The 20,329-nt window shown below is 40.8% G+C and overlaps 1 protein-coding gene and 1 pseudogene across 1 annotated transcript; both read right to left on the minus strand.

Annotated features, from left to right (window-relative positions):
* Window positions 1–19,064, minus strand: part of LOC126072096 (olfactory receptor 7G3-like) — a 45,341-nt pseudogene extending 26,277 nt beyond the window's left edge.
* Window positions 1,396–18,885, minus strand: ZNF317 (zinc finger protein 317). The gene is made up of 7 exons (XM_049876752.1): window positions 18,769–18,885; window positions 5,959–6,086; window positions 5,249–5,388; window positions 4,610–4,736; window positions 4,058–4,153; window positions 3,329–3,414; window positions 1,396–2,802 (listed from the first exon to the last, which is right to left on the minus strand). Exons 2-7 carry the CDS (start codon window positions 5,987–5,989, stop codon window positions 1,483–1,485), a joined length of 1,800 nt encoding a protein of 599 aa, XP_049732709.1. The 5' UTR covers window positions 5,990–6,086; window positions 18,769–18,885; the 3' UTR covers window positions 1,396–1,482.
* Window positions 19,065–20,329: the final 1,265 nt, after the last annotated feature.

A 20,329-nucleotide genomic window follows, 5' to 3' on the forward strand; every position in this document is an offset into this window, starting at 1 on the left:
AAGGTTAATGAGACATATCAAAGAATGAAGTTTGTATATAATCAAAATATCATATACAAACCTTTTGTGATTAGGCTTAATGGTTACAGGAACAAAACCTGAAACAAAAAGCCTGAAAATTAACAAGCTGGGGGGATCCATTTTCATGATAAAAGACTAATAAAGGTGATCTCATTCACTGGAAAATTCATTCTTTTCCAGTATGAATTTTCATCTGCATAAGAACTGAGGTGCTGTGGCTGAACGCATCTCCACTCTATGTCCCCGCGAATTATCTGCAGTGAGTTTTCATGTTTCCTGAAAGAGGAATCACAATAATTATATTTAAAAGTTTTAAAAACATCTCAAGTTAGCACTTACATGTTTTATAAAAACTGAGGAATTACTGTAGACCAGAATTTCTCCACCTCAACAATACCGATGCTTTGGGGTGGATGATTCTCTGCTGTGGGGGGCTCTTGTGCATTGTTTTTGATAGCTGCTGTCGATTCCGACTCAATGCGACCCCATGTGTGCAGAGAACTGCTCCAAAGGGTTTTCAAGGCTGTGATGTTTCGGAAGCAGATCGCCAGGCATGTCTTCCGAGGTGCCTCTGGGTGGGTTTGAACTGGCAACCTTTTCGTAAGTAGTCGAGCACTTAATCATTTGTACCACCCAGGGACTCTTTCCTTGCATTTTGGGATGTTTAACAGCATCCCAGAGGTCTTCCCACTAGATACTAGTAACACTTCCCCTCTAGTTTTAAGAACCAAAAATGTCTTCAGACGTTACCCAATGTCTCCTGGACTACAAAATCACCCCCAGTAAAGAAGCGCTGCTGTAGACCAAGGATTGGCAAAGTTTTTCCGTAAAGGCCAGAGAGCAAGTATTTCAGGCTTTGTGGGCCACATATGGTCTCTGTCACATTCTTCTTCTTTAAAAATGTAAAAAACTACTCCTGGCTTGTGGGCAATAAAAAAAAACAGGCCATGGGCAATAGTTTACTAACACCTCCTGTAGACTTTCCCACAATCCTTACTTCAGATGTATAGGTTTTTCTCTTCAGTGTGATTTCTGTCATGAGGAATAGTGTGGAACCAGGGAAGGTATCCTAGTCATTGCATTTATGAAGATTCCCCCTAATGTGTATACTCTTATATCCAAAAATTAAGAGCTGGTGCTAAAAATATTTCCACATTAAATACCAAGCCAGGGTTTCTCTCCAAACATCCTCATTTTTTATAAGAGCTGCATGTACACTGAAGGCTTCTCCACACTGCAGATAAACATTTTCTCCCCAGCACAATTCCTCACAGGTCTCCTAAGTGGCAAGAAACAACCCAAGTCTTCCCACAGTTATTATACAAACTGGGTTTCTCCCATGTTACATATATTCTTTTTTGTCCAGTAAAGTGAGAGCCCATGAAGGCTTTCCCGCCTCCCCTGTATCTACAAGGTCTATTTCCAGCCTGAAGTCTCATGTTTCTCTTAAAGAAGGTATATTCACTGCAGCCTCTTCCACGCCGATGACGCAAAGAGCTTCTCTCCTCGGTGCGTTTTCACATGACTCCTCAGGGAGGAATGGTCACTGAAGGTTTTCCCACAGGCAAGGCATTCGTAGGGCTTCTCCCCAGTGTGTATTCTCCGGTGCACGTTAAGGTTAGAACCTATGCTAAAGGCTTTTCCACAATGATCACACTCATATGGTTTCTCTCCTGTGTGAGTTCTCATGTGTGTGTTAAGGGTAGACTGATTTCTGAAGGCTTTTCCACACTGTCTGCATTCAACCCGTTTCTTTACAAGATGAATGCTCATATGTCTCCTTCGTGATAAATAATCACTGAAGACCTTTCCACAGGCGGTGCATTCATAACGTCTCTCTTGGGTATGTATTTTCCGGTGTGCTGTGAGGTTCGAGCTTGCACTGAACGCCTTCCCACAGAGATCGCACCCATATGGCTTCTCCCCAGTGTGCGAATTCATGTGTGTCTTAAGGATTGACTGGTTTCTGAAGGCTTTTCCACACTGTCTACAGATAACGGGTTTCTTAACGATATGAATTCGCATGTGTTTCCTCCGTGATATGACATCACCAAAGACTTTACTGCACTCCTTACATTCATATGTTTTCACTACCATGTGGTTTTTCTTATGCAAGTTAAAGTTAGACTTCCAGCGGAAGGCTTTGCCACACTGTGTACACTCATACGGTTTCTCTCCGGTGTGATTCCGGACATGTTCTTTAAGGTGTGAGGGGTGCTGGAAAGCTTTCCCACAGTCGTGACATTCATAGGGCCTCTCTCCAGTGTGTGTCCTCTTGTGTGCAGTGAGGTGGCAGCTCCTGCCGTAGGCCTTCCCACACTGGTTACACTCGTAAGGCCTCTCCCCAGTGTGAATTCGCATGTGTATCTTCAGGGCGGAGAGGGTGCGGAATGCATTTCCACACTGACTGCACTCAAAGGGCTTCTCTTTGGTGTGTGTTCGCACATGACTCCGAAGAGCTGAAGGGTCATTGAAGGCTTTCCCGCAGGCACTGCATTCATAGGGCTTTTCCCCAGTGTGTATCCTCTTGTGGCGTGTGAGGGAAGACCTTGTGGTGAAGGCTTTTTGGCACTGATGGCATTCATACATGTTTCTCCCACTGTAAATGCTCATGTTTTGGGTAAGGTGTGAGCCATCTTTGAAGGCTGCCCCATAGTCATGGCGGTGATAGGGCCTCTTCCCATTGCGACGTCCCATTTGCTGAGTAAGATGAGCCCCCACGCTGAAGACATCAAAAAAGTGAGCATATTCAGTGGGTTTCTCACCAAGCCCCATTCTTTCCTGTTGATTAAAGAGATGAGTGCTGAGTAAAGCATTTCTCATATTAACTACATTTACAGGAATTCTCCCCACATAAACTGATATGAATACAAACAAAGCCCATCATTATCATTGTGACTAAAGATGTCATCATTTGCAGTGGAAATGTTCTGTTCCTGTTCATTTGTGCTCCATCAGTTAGGACAGGTGAATGCCATGCCACTCAGGCTGCATTATACGTTATGTTTACAAGGCTTATTACATACAGAATTTGGTAATTGTTCAAAACTGAATTGAGCCTAACATTCAATATCTGAGACATGGTTATGCAGCTATTTACTTATCGAAACTCTAAGTGAAGAAGTATTGGGCTAGGTTTAAGGTATTCCCCTGAGCTGATAATATCGTCTCTGAGGTACTACTTCCTCCTAGGACATGTCATTTGCCTCAAGTGACTTGTCTGGCACTTGAGCTGTTTTTCTAACTTAAAGCTGCCCCAGTCTTCTCCTGACATGGAAGATCAGGTATTATCCCAAGAAATTCTTACCGCTGTCATCACACCATGGGATGTTTCCTTCCCAAAAATATCTTCCAAAAGAATAGACCATTTTGTTTTAGATGGAATCTCCCAATCTGAAACATAATGGAAAAATATTAACTTGCTGAAAAAAGAAAATACTGGGATGATGATGTCAAAAACAGGTTTTTTTTTTTTTTTTTTTTTTTAATTCTAACACTAAACATTGAAGACTTATGTGAAAGGGAAACACACACACCATCAAAAATGACTGTTAAGAATTTGGCAGTATGAGATATATATATAATGACACTCATTGCTATCAAGTTGATTCTGACTCATAGTGACCCTGCAGGTCAGGAGAAACTGTGATCTTCACAGGAGCTGACCACCAGGTCTTTTCTCCCATGGAACTGCTGGTAGATTTGAACTGCAGACCTTTGTGTTAGCACCTGAGCATTTAACCACTGAGTAATGACAGGGGTAGAAATTTAATTCACTAAGAAGTAAATATTCAAAATTGGCATTCATACTGAAAGACAGTATGATCAGAAATGTAAACTATGAAAGAATGGGATAAAAACATCAAATTTAAAGATGAAGGGGGTAATTAGATCAGAGTACTTGTGAAAGAATGCATGGGCAGTGAGAGAAAAAGGCATTTTTGAATTTCTTGGTTGATATTTCCTAACGTACGTTGCCATGACCACTGCATAAAGCTGATACTTGAAAGCACACACCCATTTGACTGGCGCTTACCTGGACAGGTGCCTTGGCAAGCTCCCCTCTCCTCTGTCCTCAGCAACTCTTCTTGCTCCAAGTGGGAGATAAGGCTGGGCTTGCCAAGCTGATATCCTACTCACAGGGAAAGACACATGTTGAGGGAGGGCTGTGCAGAGGACAACCCCTTCCATTACATTGGGGTCAACATATATTTAGTGAAGATGGACAAATCTATTTAGGAGCAGCAAAATGGTGGTGCCAAAATTCTAAAAAAACAAAGTAAAGGTATTTTTCATAAAAAAAAAAAAAAAAAAAAACACAAAGGTATATACATTTAGTCTTCCAAAAGAATGGGGAATTCTTATCTCAGAAACCCACACTCAAGTTCAGACACACATGTGACAACCCCCAAAGTCCATGCAACGGACAGGACTCAATATCCATGGTGAGACACCAGGAAGGCAGGGGCCAGTCCTGCTTGTTTGTAACTGTATCTCAAATTCCCACAAAAGTCCTGGGTCACAGCAAGTGCTATAAGAAACTGCTGGATTCATGGATGGATAAAGGAAGAAATGATGCCAGCCTCACCGACTGAAGTAAGGTTGCTATAGTTCTCCAGCATCACGTCTTTATACAGTTTTCTCTGAGAAGAATCCAGCAAGGGCCATTCCTTCTCAGTGAAGTCCACAGCAATATCCTGGAAAGTCACCGACTCCTAAGACATCACATACATTCTGGGTCAGTGAGAAGGCAGCCTATCGATGTTTACAGGAAAGACAGCTAAGGCTGAAGAAAGGGCGTGAGAGACCCAACACGCAGGATTTTCAGGCAGGGTTCTGGGGTCTCAGCTTTTATTCCAGAAGTCAGTCCTCAGAGCCTTCCCTTCCCCATGAGGTGATCTTGTCCTGTCTCAATGCTTCAGATGAACCTCTGACACAAGACCAAATCTCTCTCTTCACTTCTAGCCTGGTCTAAGAGCTTCTAGCTCCATCTCCAGGGTTGAGCATGGGCCTGAACATTCTGCAAGCACATGGTATATATGTCATTTCCCCTAATGTTCCTGACTTCAGGACAGCCTCGCAACGTTCCTTGGCTCTCTCTCTCGTACCCTGATGAGGCATCATTCAACCTGGATGAAGAACTGAAAGAAGTCCTCAGCATGCAGTAGTCGGGGCCTTCTAGGGCAGTACCTCACCTACCATCAAGGGCCCTGAGATCTTGGTGTACCTTGGACCCAGCCCCGGTGGGTGTTTGAGGTGCCAGGTCATTGCAAGGAAACAGGTCCACACTCTGGGGACAGGAATGGTCTTTTGGAGAAGGAGGAATTTCCAAATCCTGGAGACAAGTAGGTTCTAGGGTAGACACAGCTAGAGAAGAGAGGATCCATGAGAATCAAAGCCTGCCCAACATCACAACACTCACAAATCAGGAAATTGCCTCACACTAACCATGAGCATCCACACCCACAAACATGCACACAGATGTACACATATAAACATATACAGACACATGCAAAATGCTTTGTAAGACATCAGAGCAGGCCTGCATCACTCAAGGACAGAAATTAGGGCAGAGAGGAAGTGATATAAAGTCACAATTTATGGGTGAAGAAATTGAAGTTCTGAGAAGCAGAACTGTAACTTTGCTCATGTTTATTCAAAGTAATAAACAGAATAATGTAGGGTGACTTGCATTCTGCCCACCGTTCCTCACACATCTAGCACACATACTCCCTCCTTTTCCCAAATCCACAAAGATCCCAAATTGAACACAAATCACCCGGGGGCCCTGCAGCTTTGCTCCTACCTCTCTCTAGTTCACCCAACCTCCCTAGCCCTCCCTACAGCTGCGTAGCCCCTTTAGCTTGGTGACTCCTCTGTCCAACAGGGGTCACATAAGCTTGATTTCTGAGTGCATGCACTGATTCAAGAACTTACTGAACAGGGGAGACCAATCTGGAGCTGCCATCCTGTGAAAAGGACAAGAAATCTGCCTAAGAGCCAGGCAGTGGGAGAATCAGGCAACTCCTCTTCTTCCTGTCAGTCCTCTACAAGCAGCCATCTATCTGCAGTGAGAGAAAGAGTAACCCAAAAAATCCATTAACCATTAGTCAATTCCAACTCACAGTGACCCTAAAGGACAGAGCAGAACTGCCCCACAGGGTTTCCAAGGCTATGACCTTTGCAGAAGCAAACTGCCACATCTTTCTCCCACAGAGTGGCTGTTGGGTTTGAACTACTGACCTTTAGGTTAACAGCAGAGTGCTTAACCACTGCTCACCACAGCTCCTTAAAAGAGTAACTAAAAAACCCGAACACATTGCTGTCAAGTTGATTCCCATTCACAGTGACCCTATAGGACGGAGTAGAACTGCCCCATAAGGTTTCCAAGGAGCAGCTGATGGATTCAAACTGCCGACCTTTTGGTTAGCAGCCAAGCTCTTAGCCACTGCTCCACTGGGGCTCCTAAAAGAGTAACAGGGTTAGTCAAAGGCTTTCTATCTCTCTGCATACTGAAGACAATTCTTAGCTTTATGTTTTTCAGTATTTCCTCTTTTGAGCAGCAAGTTATCTATCTGGGACATTTATTTTACCTAGGTAAAACCTCCAGGCAGGGCGCTGGGGGTTCCCGGCTTACCTCAACTAAGATTCAGGATTCATTCTTCCCAAGTGATTTGTCACCAAGGACAATTATGCTGAACTCCCTCACTCATTAAAGACTTTAGTCCAGGCTTCTGTTCTTAATCCCTGCCATCATGTAGGATGCCCCTAATATCCACGGGGAGGGTCCCATCTCCAATGCCCTCTGCCCCTACACTCCACACCAGCCATACATGCTCTCTGCCATGGCAGAATCTGTCATCACTGAAATCTGCTTTACCTCCCAGATAATGATTCAGAAATCTGCTCTCTGGAAAAGACCTCCTTCACAGCCTTCTTCTCACATCAACTCTCCCACTGGAGAGGATTCCAGGCCACTCGTGCTTCTACCACCTCACTCCCCGTCACCCACCTCCTCTTTGGATTGCTCCACTTATCCAGCTGAGATTCATCAAGATCTTCAACAAGTTATTTGGCCAAATTCCTTTGTCCCTCTATTATCACCCCTGTTAAACAAAACAAAACCAGTCCTGGATGATTCCAACCTGCTCCCTGTAAGATACTTGGTAAAATTAGGCAAGGTACGTGGTACCTTGAGAAGCTCAGTCACTGACTCCGAAGAGGCATCTACACCAAGGAAAAGCATACCGGGCAATCCAACCTCCCTAAGACAGTGTCAAAATCTCACTAAGGTTTTTCTAAATCTCAAACATTCTTAGCAATGCCCTACTTTCAGCAAATAATCTTACATTTCACTTCACAGTAATCATGACTTTAAAAGGCACTTTAGCAGAGAACTGAAAATGGAACTTTAAAACAATTCCTTTTATGATAGCATAAAATACATCAAATACCTAAGAATAAACCAAGTGAAAGCTGTGCAAGACCTTGACAGTAAAAACTACAAAACACTGCTGAGAGAAATCTAAGACCTAAATATTTATTGGGGAGCTTTTCATACTCTGTGTTCTGCCAGCGCGACCACAGCCATTTCTCTAATTCCCATCTCTGTCTCCTAACACCCATGCTCCAGTATGAATCCCACATCTGAACTCCAGACCATACTTCCACTGCCTACGAACAGCCACCACTAAACATCTCACACAAACCTGTTCCTCCTCCAGTGTTTCCAGTTACAACAAACAGCACCAGCAGCCTTCCTTTTATATAAAATCTGTTGTTAGGTACCATTGAGTCAATTTTAACTCAAAGTGACCTCATGAGACAGAGCAGAACTGCCCCATAGGGTTTCCTAGGCTGTATTCTTTATCAGAGCAGGTTGCCAGGCCTTTCTCCCACTGAGCCACTAGATGGGTTCCAACTGCCAACCTTTAGGTTTGCAGCCGGGCACTTAACATTGTACCACTGGGGTTCCTTACATAAATTCGACAATAAGCAAAATTAAACCATAGAAAGTAGATCAAAATAACTTATTTTTTAAAGAAATTGGCAAGCTAACTCTAAAATATATGTGAAGAAGGTAAGAGCCAATCATAGGGCAATAATGAAGACAAACTAGGCTTGTGCTATCTTAATTATTAAGATCTGTTATGAAGCTTTGACTGATGCAAGACAAATGAACCGCTGCAACAGAGACTCCACAAATCAGCTCATTTGTACACAGTTAAATGAATCGTAAGAAAGGTGACACAGCAGTTCACAATGGAGAGAGGATGGTGTTTTCAAGAAATGATGCCGGATCAACTAAATAACCATATGGGGAAGAGAAACTTCATCCCTAAACACAAAGTATACAAAAACCAATTCCACATGTTCTGTAGATCTAATTGTGAAAGGTAAAAACAATAAAGCTTTTAGAAAAAATGAACAGGAGCCCAATCTTCATGACACTGGGGTAGGCAATGATTTTATAGGCAGGACACTAAGCACTAATCATAAAAAGAAAAATGATAAGCTAGACTACCTTAAAAGGATGAAAAGTCAAGCCATCATGTCTCATATCAAGAATATATAAGAACACAAACAAAAAAGACAGACAACCCAGTAGAAAAATGGGAAAAGGATACGGGCAGGCATATCATAAAAACTAATGACCAAATGGCCAAAAAACGTAAGAACAGTGATGAATTTCACTAGTTATTGGGGAAATGTAAAATGAAAACACAATGCCATTACCACTATACACCCACCAGAAGAGGTAAAATGAAAAAGATCATACCATGTGCTGGTGAGAATGCCTACAGTGTAACTCTCAGACACCTCTGGTGTCCAGCCACTTTAGAAAACTGCTTGGCAAGACCTACTAAAGCTGAATGTACACTTAGCCTATGACCCAGTAATTTCACTCCTGAACATATACTCAACAATTTGTTTACAACATCAGTCAAATGTTTGTCTTAGTATATAGCATACAGTGTACCTTTCTATGCATAAAAGCATTAAAGAAACATTTCCAGATACATAAGAACATCTTTAACGTAACAATACAGTAAAAATAATTTTTGATGCATGTCACAAGGTAGCACTTATTTGTTTTTACAAACCACGGTACCTAACTCAAATTTTTAATACAATAGGCTTTACGACAATTGGTTCGAAACTATGGGCTGTATGTAAGTCGGATGTTCACAGTCCAGGGACTGGCCTGTATAAGAGAATGATCACAATACACTATTCATAATCCAAAATGAAAACTACCCAAGTGTCCATCAAGAGTAGAAGGGATAAACTGGGTGTTACTTATCCACACAAAGGAATACTATACAATCATGAGCATTAACTTTTCACTACTGCATGCAACAAAATCACTGAATGCCACACAATGTTGAGGAACCCAGACACAAATGTGTACGTACTTACGAATTCATTTATATAAAGTACAAAGATGGGCAAAACTAACCTATGTTGTTAGAAGTCAGGTTAGTGGTTACTATGGACAAGACAGAGGTAGGGAATAATGACTGATAGGAAACTCAAAGGGGTTTTTTGATCTAAGCGCTGGTTATGTGGTTAGGTTCTGTTTATGAAAATTCATCAAGCTATAATTTTATGATATGTACTCTTTTTTGTATTATATTACCTTTCAAAAAATTTAATGATATTTAATCGCCCTTCTTAACTTTTTTTTTATAGTAATTGGTCTATTCATGTTTCCCAACTCTTGTATGAATTTTAGGAGCCCCAGTGGCACAGTGGTTAAGAGCTTGGCTGCTTACCAAAACGCTGGCAGTTCGAAACCACCAGCTGCTCCTTGGAAACCCTTTGGGGCAGTTCTACTCTGTCCTATAGGGTAGCTGTGAGTCGGAATAGACTCAATGGTATCAGGTTTGGTTTGGTTTTGATGTAGAATTTCATTTTTATTTAACCAGGAAATCTTCCGTTTCTTCTAGAATTTCAAATTTGCTGCCCACAGATTTGGACTCCCTGAAATTCTTCTTAATCTCTTCTCATTTCTAATGTCATGTCTGCCACTTTTAAAAAACAAAAACTACTCTCCAGAGGTGCTTCATTTACAGTACCTTTAGTTATGCACACATTTCTCACAATGGGATAAAACTTTGCCAAGCTGATGAATTACTCTTTATTCAGAAGACAGGGGATATAAAAATACATGTTTAGAAACAGAACCCATGATTTTATAGATAAACTAAAAAATGAAGGGCAAACAACTTCCTTGGGCCTCAGTTAAACTGTTACCAAACAGCCCCCACACATCTGTCAGTTTGTCATACTGTGGGGGCCTGCATGTTGTTGTGATGCTGGAAGCTATGCCACCAGTATTCAAAAACCAGCAGGGTCACCCATGGTGGACAGGTTTCAGTTGAGCTTCCAAACTAAGACAGGCTAAGAACAACCCAACAGTCTGCTTCTGAAAAGAGGTAGCCGGTGAAAACCTTATGAATGATCAATGGTACTGAAGGAAGAGGTCCAAGCTGCACTGAAAGCACTGGGGGAAAACAAGGTTCCAGGAACTGATGGAATACCTACTGAGATGTTTCAACAAAGGATGCAGCCCTGGATGTACTCATTTGCCTATGCCAAGAAATTTGGAAGACAGCTTGCTACCTGGCCAACCGATTGGAAGAGATCCGTATTTATGCCAATTCGCAAGAAACGTGATTTCAACCAAATGTGGAAATTATTGAACAATATCATTAATATCATACACAAGTAAAATCTTGCTGAAGATCATTCAAAAGTGGCTGCAGCAGTATATCGACAGGGAACTGCCAGAAATTCTAGCCAGAGTCAGTAGAGGATGTGGAGCCAGGGATCTCATTGCCGATGGCAGACGGATCCTGGCTAAAAGCAAAGAGTACCAGAAAGGTGTTTACCTGTGTTTTATTATGTAAAGGCATTCGATTGTGTGGATCATAACAAATTATGTATAGCATTTTGAAAAACAGGAATTCCAGAACACTTAAATGTGCCCAAGAGGAACCTGTACATAGATCAAGAGGCAGTCATTCCAACGGAAAAAGGGGATAATGCGTGGTTTAAAGTCAGGAAAGGTGTGCATCAGGGTTGTGTCCTTTCGCCATATCTATTCATCTGTATGCTAAACAAATAATCCAAGGAGCTGGACTATGTGAAGAACGGTGTATCAAGATTGGAGGAAGACTCATTAACAACCTGAGACACGCAGATGACACAGCTTTGCTTGCTGAAAGTGAAGTGGACTTGAAGCACTTACTGATGAAGATCAAAGACCACAGCCTTCAGTATGGATTGCACCTCAACATAAAGAAAACAAAAATCCTCACAACTGACCAATAAGCAACATTATGAGAAACAGAGAAAAGATTGAAGTTGTTCAAGGATTTCATTTTACTGAGATCCGCAACGAACACCCATGGAAGCAGCAGTCAAGAAATCAAAGAATGCATTGCACTGGGCAAATCTGCTGCAAAAGACCTCTTTGAAGTGTTGAAAAGCAAAGATGTCACCTTGAAGAGTAAGGTGCGCCTGACACAAACCATGGTGTTTTCAATCGCCTCATGTGCACACAAAAGCTGGACAATTAATAAGGAAGACCAAAGAAGAACTGATGCCTTTGAATTGCAGTATTAGAGAAGAATACTGACAATACCATGGGCTTCCAGAGAACGAACAAATCTGTCTTGGAAGAAGCACAACCAGAATGCTCCTTAGTACAGTAAGAGTACATCTTACATACTTGGAAATGTTATCAGGAGGGATCAGTCTCTGGAGAAGGACATCAAGCTTGGTAGAGAGTCAGTAAAAAAAAGGAAGACCCTCAGTGAGATGGACTGACACAGTGGCTGCAACAATGGGCTAAAGTATAACCACCGACTGTGAGGATGGCGCAGAGCCAGTGTGTACCTACGGCTGCTATGCGTAGAAATCGACTGGATGGCACCTAACCACCACCACTGCCCAACATCAGCCCTGTTTCCTAGAAATATGAAAAGTCAAATGTAATACAAAATAATTTGGTTTTTTTAATACAAAATAATTTGCAAGTAAATTAGAAAAATTAAAAGCACTTTGGAGGACAACTTATATAATGATGAGTGAAGGAATAGTAATGGTAGTATTCCTCTTTGTCAGTTTTAGAGCCAGTGACCAGCACTGCTACTGGCTAGGCCCCAGGCCTGGCCGTGTGTTAGGCACTTTCTGTGTGGGGTCTCCCTGACTCCCCACAGCACACCTAACAGATAGGCATTATTAGTATCATCAAAGAGATGTGAAAATGGGCTCAGAGAATTTAAGAAACTTGCTGGAAAGAAACATGGCAAATGGCAAGGGTGGGAACTGGACCCCAGTTTCTTTAACTGCAAAGCCTGAGCTCATTTATCCATGGAGGTTTGGGAGGGGGAAATGGGATCAGTAGGAAGTATCTCCTGAGTGAGAACAGTGAAAGTAAAACAATCACAGGTTACAGTGCCCATTCTCTGTCCAGTTGATGCACTGCACACCCCCCAGAATATTAGTTCTTTTACTTTTCCTCTTATGCAGTATGAAGAAATACACAAATATTATCATCCCTCTCACTCATTTCTAGATACCATCACACTTATATCCCCAACTGAGACTCTAGCATCAGACTTCTACTGCGGCTACACAGGTTGACAGGGGCTCAAACTCAGTGAAGCACAATGTGTCCACTCTTACCTCCTACCCATTCCACAATGCTCAACCAAAAGGCTTCTGTCCGACTCCAACCTCCCCCCATCCTTCACTTTTCCTGCCAGTACTGATACCGATAATGCAAATAATAACACCAACAATATATGGAGTGCTTACTACATACAAAGCGTTCTCCTGATTACAGGGACACTCTTCTTTAATCCTGATGATGACCCCAAGAGTTAAACAGCCAGAGGGAAAAAAAAAAAAAATACGTTACCTTTAAAGCGAAGGTTCTCAAACTTTAATTTGCATAAGAAATCTCCTGGAGGATTTTTTTTTAAATAATCATTTATTTTTTATTGTTGTTGAAAATATACACAGCAGAACTTACACCAATTCAACAATTTCTACGTGTAGAATTTAGTGACATTGATTACATTCAAATTGTGCCACCATTCTTACCCCTCTTTTCTGAATTGTTCCTCCTCCATTAACATAAACTCACTGCCCCTAAGCTTCCTGGGTTTTTTTTAAAACATACGTTGCAAACAATTCTCTCCAAACATAAATAAATAAAATGAGCAAACAAAAAACCTTACACTGCTGGCTCCATCCCCAGAGCTTCTGATTCAGTAGATCGGGGATGGGTCCAAGAATGTACAATTCTAACAAGTTCCCAGGTGATACTGATGCTGCTGATCTGGAAATCATACCTTAAGAACAACTTTAAAGAAATGAGCATTAGACTGACAGCTGACTTCTCACCAGCAACAATGCAAGCCAGAGATAGTGGATTATCATCAAGGTTCTGGAATGACTATCCACCTGTAATCCTATAGCCACCAAAAGGTTGAGAAATGGCCAAACAATGATTTTGGGGGCTTTACACCTACAGACAAAATATATTGTAAAGGACACAATAAATGGAGAAAGAAGTAAACCCAGAAGAAAATTCAGAGTGTAATAAGCAAAGTAAAACACACATAGTGTGTATAAAATGTGTATAAAATAATCTCTTCTGATGTTTAAAAAAGATATGTGATAGAAAAACATGGAAATTAGGAGTGATAACATATCAGAATCTAAACTTAATGAATGTTGTTGTTTTTAGGTGCCATCAAGTCAGTTCCGATTCATAGCAACCCAATATACAACAGAACAAAATGTTGCCTCGTCCTGTGTCATCCTCACAATTGTTGCTATGTTTGAGCCCACTGTTGCAGCCACCGTGACAATCCATCTCATTGAGGGTCTTCCTCTTTTCCGCTGACCCTTTACTTTACCAAGCATGATGTCCTTCTCCAGAGACTGGTATCTCTTAATAACATGTCCAAAGTAAGTGAGACGAAGTCTCGCCATTCTCACTTCTAAGGAGCATTCTGGCTGTGCTTCTTGGAAGTTAGATTTGTTCATTCTTTTGGCAGCATAAGCAGAGATAATTCTTATCCACTTACTCAGGATAACCACTAAAATAACAAATTTAAAATGTATAGGGAACAAAGCAAAATGAGAAAAATACTCAAATGAAAAGAAGCCAGAGCAACCCAAAAGAACTGAAAGCATGGACTCAAGTAGCACACCAGTGTTCACTGCAACATTATTCACAATAGCCAAAAGGCAGAAATCAACAGATGAATTGAAAAATAAAACATGGTTACACATTCAACAGAATACTATTCAGCCATAATGAGAAATAAAGGTCTGATACATAGTACAACATGCTATACACGGACGAACCTTGAAAACATTACGCTGAGTGAAATAAATCAGACACAAAAGGACAAATATTTCATAACCCCATGTATATGAAATATCTAGAATAGGTAAATGCATAGAAACAAAAGTTTACTGGTGCTTACCAAGGGCTGGGGAAGTTATTGCTTAAGTGGCACTAAGTTTCTGTTTGAGTTGATGAAAAATTTCTGGAAATAAATAGTGATGATGGTTGCACAATTAATTAATGTCACTGAGTTGTACACAATAACTTTTTTAAAAGTTAGAAAAATGAAAAAACTCAACACAAAAATATTAATATAGAAGATCTCATGGACTAAATGCTTTAATTCAAATACAAATATTGCCACAATGGATTAAAAATAACCCAGTTATATGTTAAGTCAATCACAAAAGGACAAATACTATGATATCACTTATATGAAATGGGCAAATATATGCAAGCTAGTATTTATTACTGGTTATCAGGGGTGGTGGGGGGAGAGGGAGTTACTGTTTAGAGGGCAATGAAGTTCGGTTAATGGTGGTGGACTAAGTTGGAAAAGGTAACAATGGTTGCACATGAAGATAGTAATCAATGCAACTGAATTATACATGTTAAAATTTAAAACTGTTGGATAGGCAAGTGTTTTGTTATGCATATTTTTACCACAATAAAAAATATGGAGAGATAAGAAAAAAAACCTAGTTATATGCTATTTACAAGAGACATCAAAAACATAAGGCTACAGTAGGGTTAAAAATAAGAAGATACACAAGGCAAACGCTATAAAAAAAAAAAGCTGGTTCAACTATATTAGTATCAGACAAAATGGATTAAGACAAAAGGCTTACTAGATAAAAATGAGGTATTATATAAGGACAACAGGTATAATTCAACAGGAAGACGGACATACATTGTAACACGGCCTCAGAATGTTATAATGTAAAACAAAAAGGAAAAGAATTTCGAGGTAAAATGGATGAGGCTACCACCAGTGTTCTCAGTTCAAGCAGGCAACTCAATAACCATACAGCAGACTGAAGGGCATTAATAACGAGCTGAACTGGAATAGCATCTCCTAACTCTAAAAACCCAACCACACATGGGGCCACAGGAACATCTCAGAAAATGACATCAATCTTGGATCACAGTGCAATTAAGTTAGTAAACAACGACCAAAAGAAAACCAGAAAAATATCACGGGAATGGAAATTAAAAGAAAAAATTCTAAACTCACATGTGAAAGCAGTCCTAATATCCGATAATATTTAGGACTGAAGTATAATGAAAATACTACATTGTAGTTCTTCAGAAAAGGAGAATTACAAGCCAATTTCACCAATAGATCCAAAAACACCAAACAAAATATTAGCAAACCGAAGCCAAAAATGACAGAACATATATCCCGCCCGTTAGTTACTGCAATCTTAATGCAAATTTAACATTAGAAGATTAATTAGAAGATCAATTGGTTTAATTCACCACTAGTAGATGAACAAGAAAATTATTAGTCTCTCATTCAACGCACAAACAGTACCAACTATCACACCATTTAAGGTACTTTAACTACATTAATAAACTGATATGAAAGTAGATATTAAAAAACCTACATATAATCTAGAATATACAAATACACAGAGACAAAAATTTCAGTATTTATCAGGGTTTGGAAATACGGGGAATGGGAAGTTATTGCTAAAGGAGTACTGAATTTGTTTGGGGTGATAACTTTTGGTAATAGCGATGATTGTTGCGTACCATGAACTATACATTTGACAATGGTTAAAATGACAATTTCTTGGTTTCATATATAAAACCCACTGCCACTGAGTTGATTCCAACTCATAGCGACCCTACAGGACAAAGTAGAACTGCCCCAAAGGGTTTCCAAGGAGCAGCTGGTGGGTCTGAATTGCCAAAATTGGTTAGCTCGCAGTAGCTCTTAACCACTGCGCTACCAGGGAGTTCACCCCCCTGTGTGTCAGAGAACTACAGCCCACATGCTTTTCAATGACTGATTTTCAGAAGCAGATCACCAAGCCTTTCTTCCACGGCCCCTGGGTAAACCTGAACCTCCAACCTTTCAGGTAGCAGCACTAACGGTTTACACCACCCAAGGACTCCATATATATATTTTGCCACACTGATTTTTTTCTTTTTTAAGTCTATATACTCAAGAAAAAAACTTCCATGATGAGAGAATGGAGCTTACTAATCTAATAAAAACTACCAAGAAAGAAGAGGTGTTTGGGGTGATGTAAATTTTTGGAAATGGTTAGGTGATGGTAGCACAACATGGTGAAATTTAATTAATGTCATTGGATTGTACACTTAAAAAATGAAAGTGTCAAACATTTTATAGTACGTATTTTAACCTAAGGTGGGGGAAGGCCTCCAGCAAATGTAAAAGCTAATTCACTTTAGGATCAAAAAGAAAATGTGACTGCCTAAAGTTTCTAATTCAAATTCTAATCATTGATAATGGAAGTCCCTGACAGTCATGAAACATTAGAAAATGGGTATGATGTGAAGGGAAAATATATTTAGTTATTTTATACAAATGATAAAATTGTGAAGAAAATCCAAAAAACCACATAAATTAATTAATTATAGACTTTAGCCAGTTATCTGGACCCAAACTCAACAAAGCAGTTAGAAAAAGACGTTAATACGACTGCTGAAATAATACCATTTACACAGCAGCAGAACAAAATTCCTGGGAATATCTCAAACAATAAAACTTAAATCCTTTTTGCAGGTATTTATAAAACTTTACTGAAAGGCATTATAGGAAACGTAAATATATGGAGATATAACTTGATTAGGAATTGTATCACGCAATGGAAAAAATTGCCATTATTCCCGAAATTCGCATCTTGATTCAATGCAGTTTGAAAACAAAATCCCAGTATGCAGAACTTGATAAGCTGACTCTAAAAAAAATTTATATGGAAGAACAAGCTAAGGAATGGTCATGCCTGCTCCTGAAAAGAATGGCTAAAAAAGATGTACATAATTCATCTACAAGATATTTAGGAATCTCTAAATTACAAAATTATTGAAATTATTAAGCTTTTGTACCTCTGTATCGTTACCCAGAAAACCCAGGGATAGGCAAAATGGACCAAGGGAAAAGAATGCCCTCCCATACACGGAAATGTGATTTATGACACAGATAGCATTAAACACAGAAAAAACAAAGAACTTGAACGGTTATCAATACCATGCAAAAAAGCAATTCGAGATGTATTAAGCGCTTAACGTGGAAGCCAAAACTATAATCAAAAAAAAAAAAAAACCCAAGACAGTAGTTAAAACTGTTGATGTACATAAGATATACACCCATTCACGCACTCACCCACCCGAAAGAAAAATATTTTGACATTACTTAAGGATGTTGGCTACACAGCATCATGACCCAGAATGCCAAACCTGGGCCGACTCTTACACACGGGCCCCATGACTTTACACAAAAACGTTTACGGGAGCCTTATTCCCAAAGAGAAACAGGTGTTAACACGTCAAATGTCCATCTACAGTGGAATGGACAAGTAAGTTGTGGTATATGAGTTTTCACTGTGTCTAAGTGCATCACTGTAGATAAATCACAAGGTAGGAGAACAAAAAGAAGGATGTCTCCGAAAATATTACAAGTATGACTTCATTTACAAATGATTACCAAAAACAGAAAATATATTTTTGGAAAAACATATATAAACGCTAAAATCCATTAAAAAAAATCACGGGGGAAGAGGAACATGCAGATTGAAAGGAATACACAGGTTTCTGGGTTTTAATAATCTCTTGACCTAGTTTGTAAATCTGCTTTATTGTTGTCCTTTTAATTGTATGTACACAGGTTTGTACTGAGTTTTTTTTTTTTTTTGCATGTATGTTCTCGTTCCCAATTTAGAAATGTGAAAAGGATAAATGGAAAGTATAAGATGGTAAAAGCCAATGCAAAATATTAGTAATCACGATATTAATGGATTAACTCTCAAGTCTAACAATGCTGAATTTTAAAAATCTAGTTATAGGCTATTTACACGAAAGTCAACTAAAATAAAAAAAAAAAAAAGTCTACTGAAAGGAAGATACGCCAGGCAAATGCTAACAAAAAGAAGACCAGTGCGCCTTTTTAACATTAAATAAAATTGACTACAAAGCAAAAGGATGGTTTATCCTCGAGTCTCTAATTCCTGCCCTCTCATTATCGCCTGAACTCACTTTGGCCAGGCTTTTCCTGCCTCCATCCCTAAGGACTCAGCTTTCTAACCAGGTCACCTGCGCCTCACACGTCGCTAAATGCAGTGGTGAAATCCGAGTTCTCCCATCAGCAGCGTTTCACACCGCTGATTCCTGCATCTAAAACACACCTCTTGCCAGGCGGCCGGCTGCCCGGTCCTACTTCTCCCTGCCTCGGGGGCCTCTCCCGTCCTCAGGAACACACGGGAGGTGAGGGGTTAAGCGAGTAAAGCGCGGCTTACACGATTGGGGGCAGAACCGGGGAAGCGGAGGTCCCGGAACCAGCCGCCGAAAGGCCGAAAAGTTCATACAGAAGATCCCTGTTTACCGCAGGGATGCGGAAGAGTCCCCAACAGCCCCAAAGAAGCTGCCGCGAACCACTCTCCCTTCCCCATGTGTCTCGCGGCAACCGCCTCCCTAGAGTAATGGCTTCCGCCCCACTTCCGCCTTCTAAATCTCGCGGGATTTCATTGGCCGCCTCTAACCCGGAATCGCGGGAGGGAGAGGATTCTGGGAAATGTCGTTCTCAAAATTAAAGCGGCTTCGCAGCCAGGGCCAGGTGGAATCTGATGAACCAGCTTCTCTACCCAGCTTCTCCTGGTTCAAGTGCCCTGAGGCTGAGTCCTCAGGCTTTTTCTCGTCCTATTATCTTTCTTTCTGCTAGCCTCAAATCTCAGTGCGCTAGTATACACTAAAACAAAAAAAAAACAAAAACCCAGTGTCCTTGAGTCTATTCCGACTCATAGCGACCCTACGGGACAGAGTAGAACTGCCCCATAGAGTTTCCAAAAGGAGTATCTAGGTGGATTCGAACTGCCAACCGTTTTGCTAACAGCCGTAGCACTTAACCACTAGGCCACCAGGGTTTCCAGTATACACTAAGGACTCTAAAACTTCCGTCGGAACCCACACCTTTACACTGAATTCCAGGCTGCATATGAGACATTCTCCACTAGGATATTTTATGGACCTTTTAAAATTCCACAAATCAAACTCCAGAGTCCACCTTCTCAATCCTAAAAAATATTAACCCCATTTTTCTACTTGTGCAGTTTAAACCTTGATGACAACCCTTGGCGCTTTTATTTGTCTCTCTTTCCACTGCCCCACATATGATCCTTCAGCGAATACTGTCATTTCTACCCAGAACCTGATACCGTTTCCAGAAATGTTTTTCTTGCTCCTGAGTGAAGAAAGGTCGTGGGGTAACAGGGGAAAATCGGAGTTAGCATACTGTGCTCCTCTTTTGAAATAACGGAGCCAGGAAGTTAGGAGGCCCAGCTCCGAAGGCGTCATGGACTTTACCTGGAGGAGATGAATCTGAAGAAATTCTTGCCAGCCTTCCGTCTCGAGTTCTAGTCCCACTCTGGCACGGAGGGCACCTTCAGTAAATTTCTGATAAGCTTTGTTTTTTTCTTCTGTATAAATCAGCCACCTCCTAGGGCTGTTATAAGGCTCAAATGGGGAATGCAGGTAACTCTGATCTCCTCAGAAGAGCAAATGGAGTTAGGACAACCAGAGGTCAGGACCCCGGGTGGGGGTACCCTAGTCAGACCTGCACTCTCACCTAGCAGGATGGAAGTTGAGGGCCTGGCAGAACTGGTCCTCTGCCTTAGTGGGTATGCTCCTTGTGCCCTGCCCCAAGAAAATGGGTAGACTGGGGAGCTCTGGGCCCTCAGTTAGTAGAGGACA

Source organism: Elephas maximus, chromosome 3, assembly GCF_024166365.1.
Source record: "Elephas maximus indicus isolate mEleMax1 chromosome 3, mEleMax1 primary haplotype, whole genome shotgun sequence".
Classification (NCBI taxonomy): domain Eukaryota; kingdom Metazoa; phylum Chordata; class Mammalia; order Proboscidea; family Elephantidae; genus Elephas; species Elephas maximus.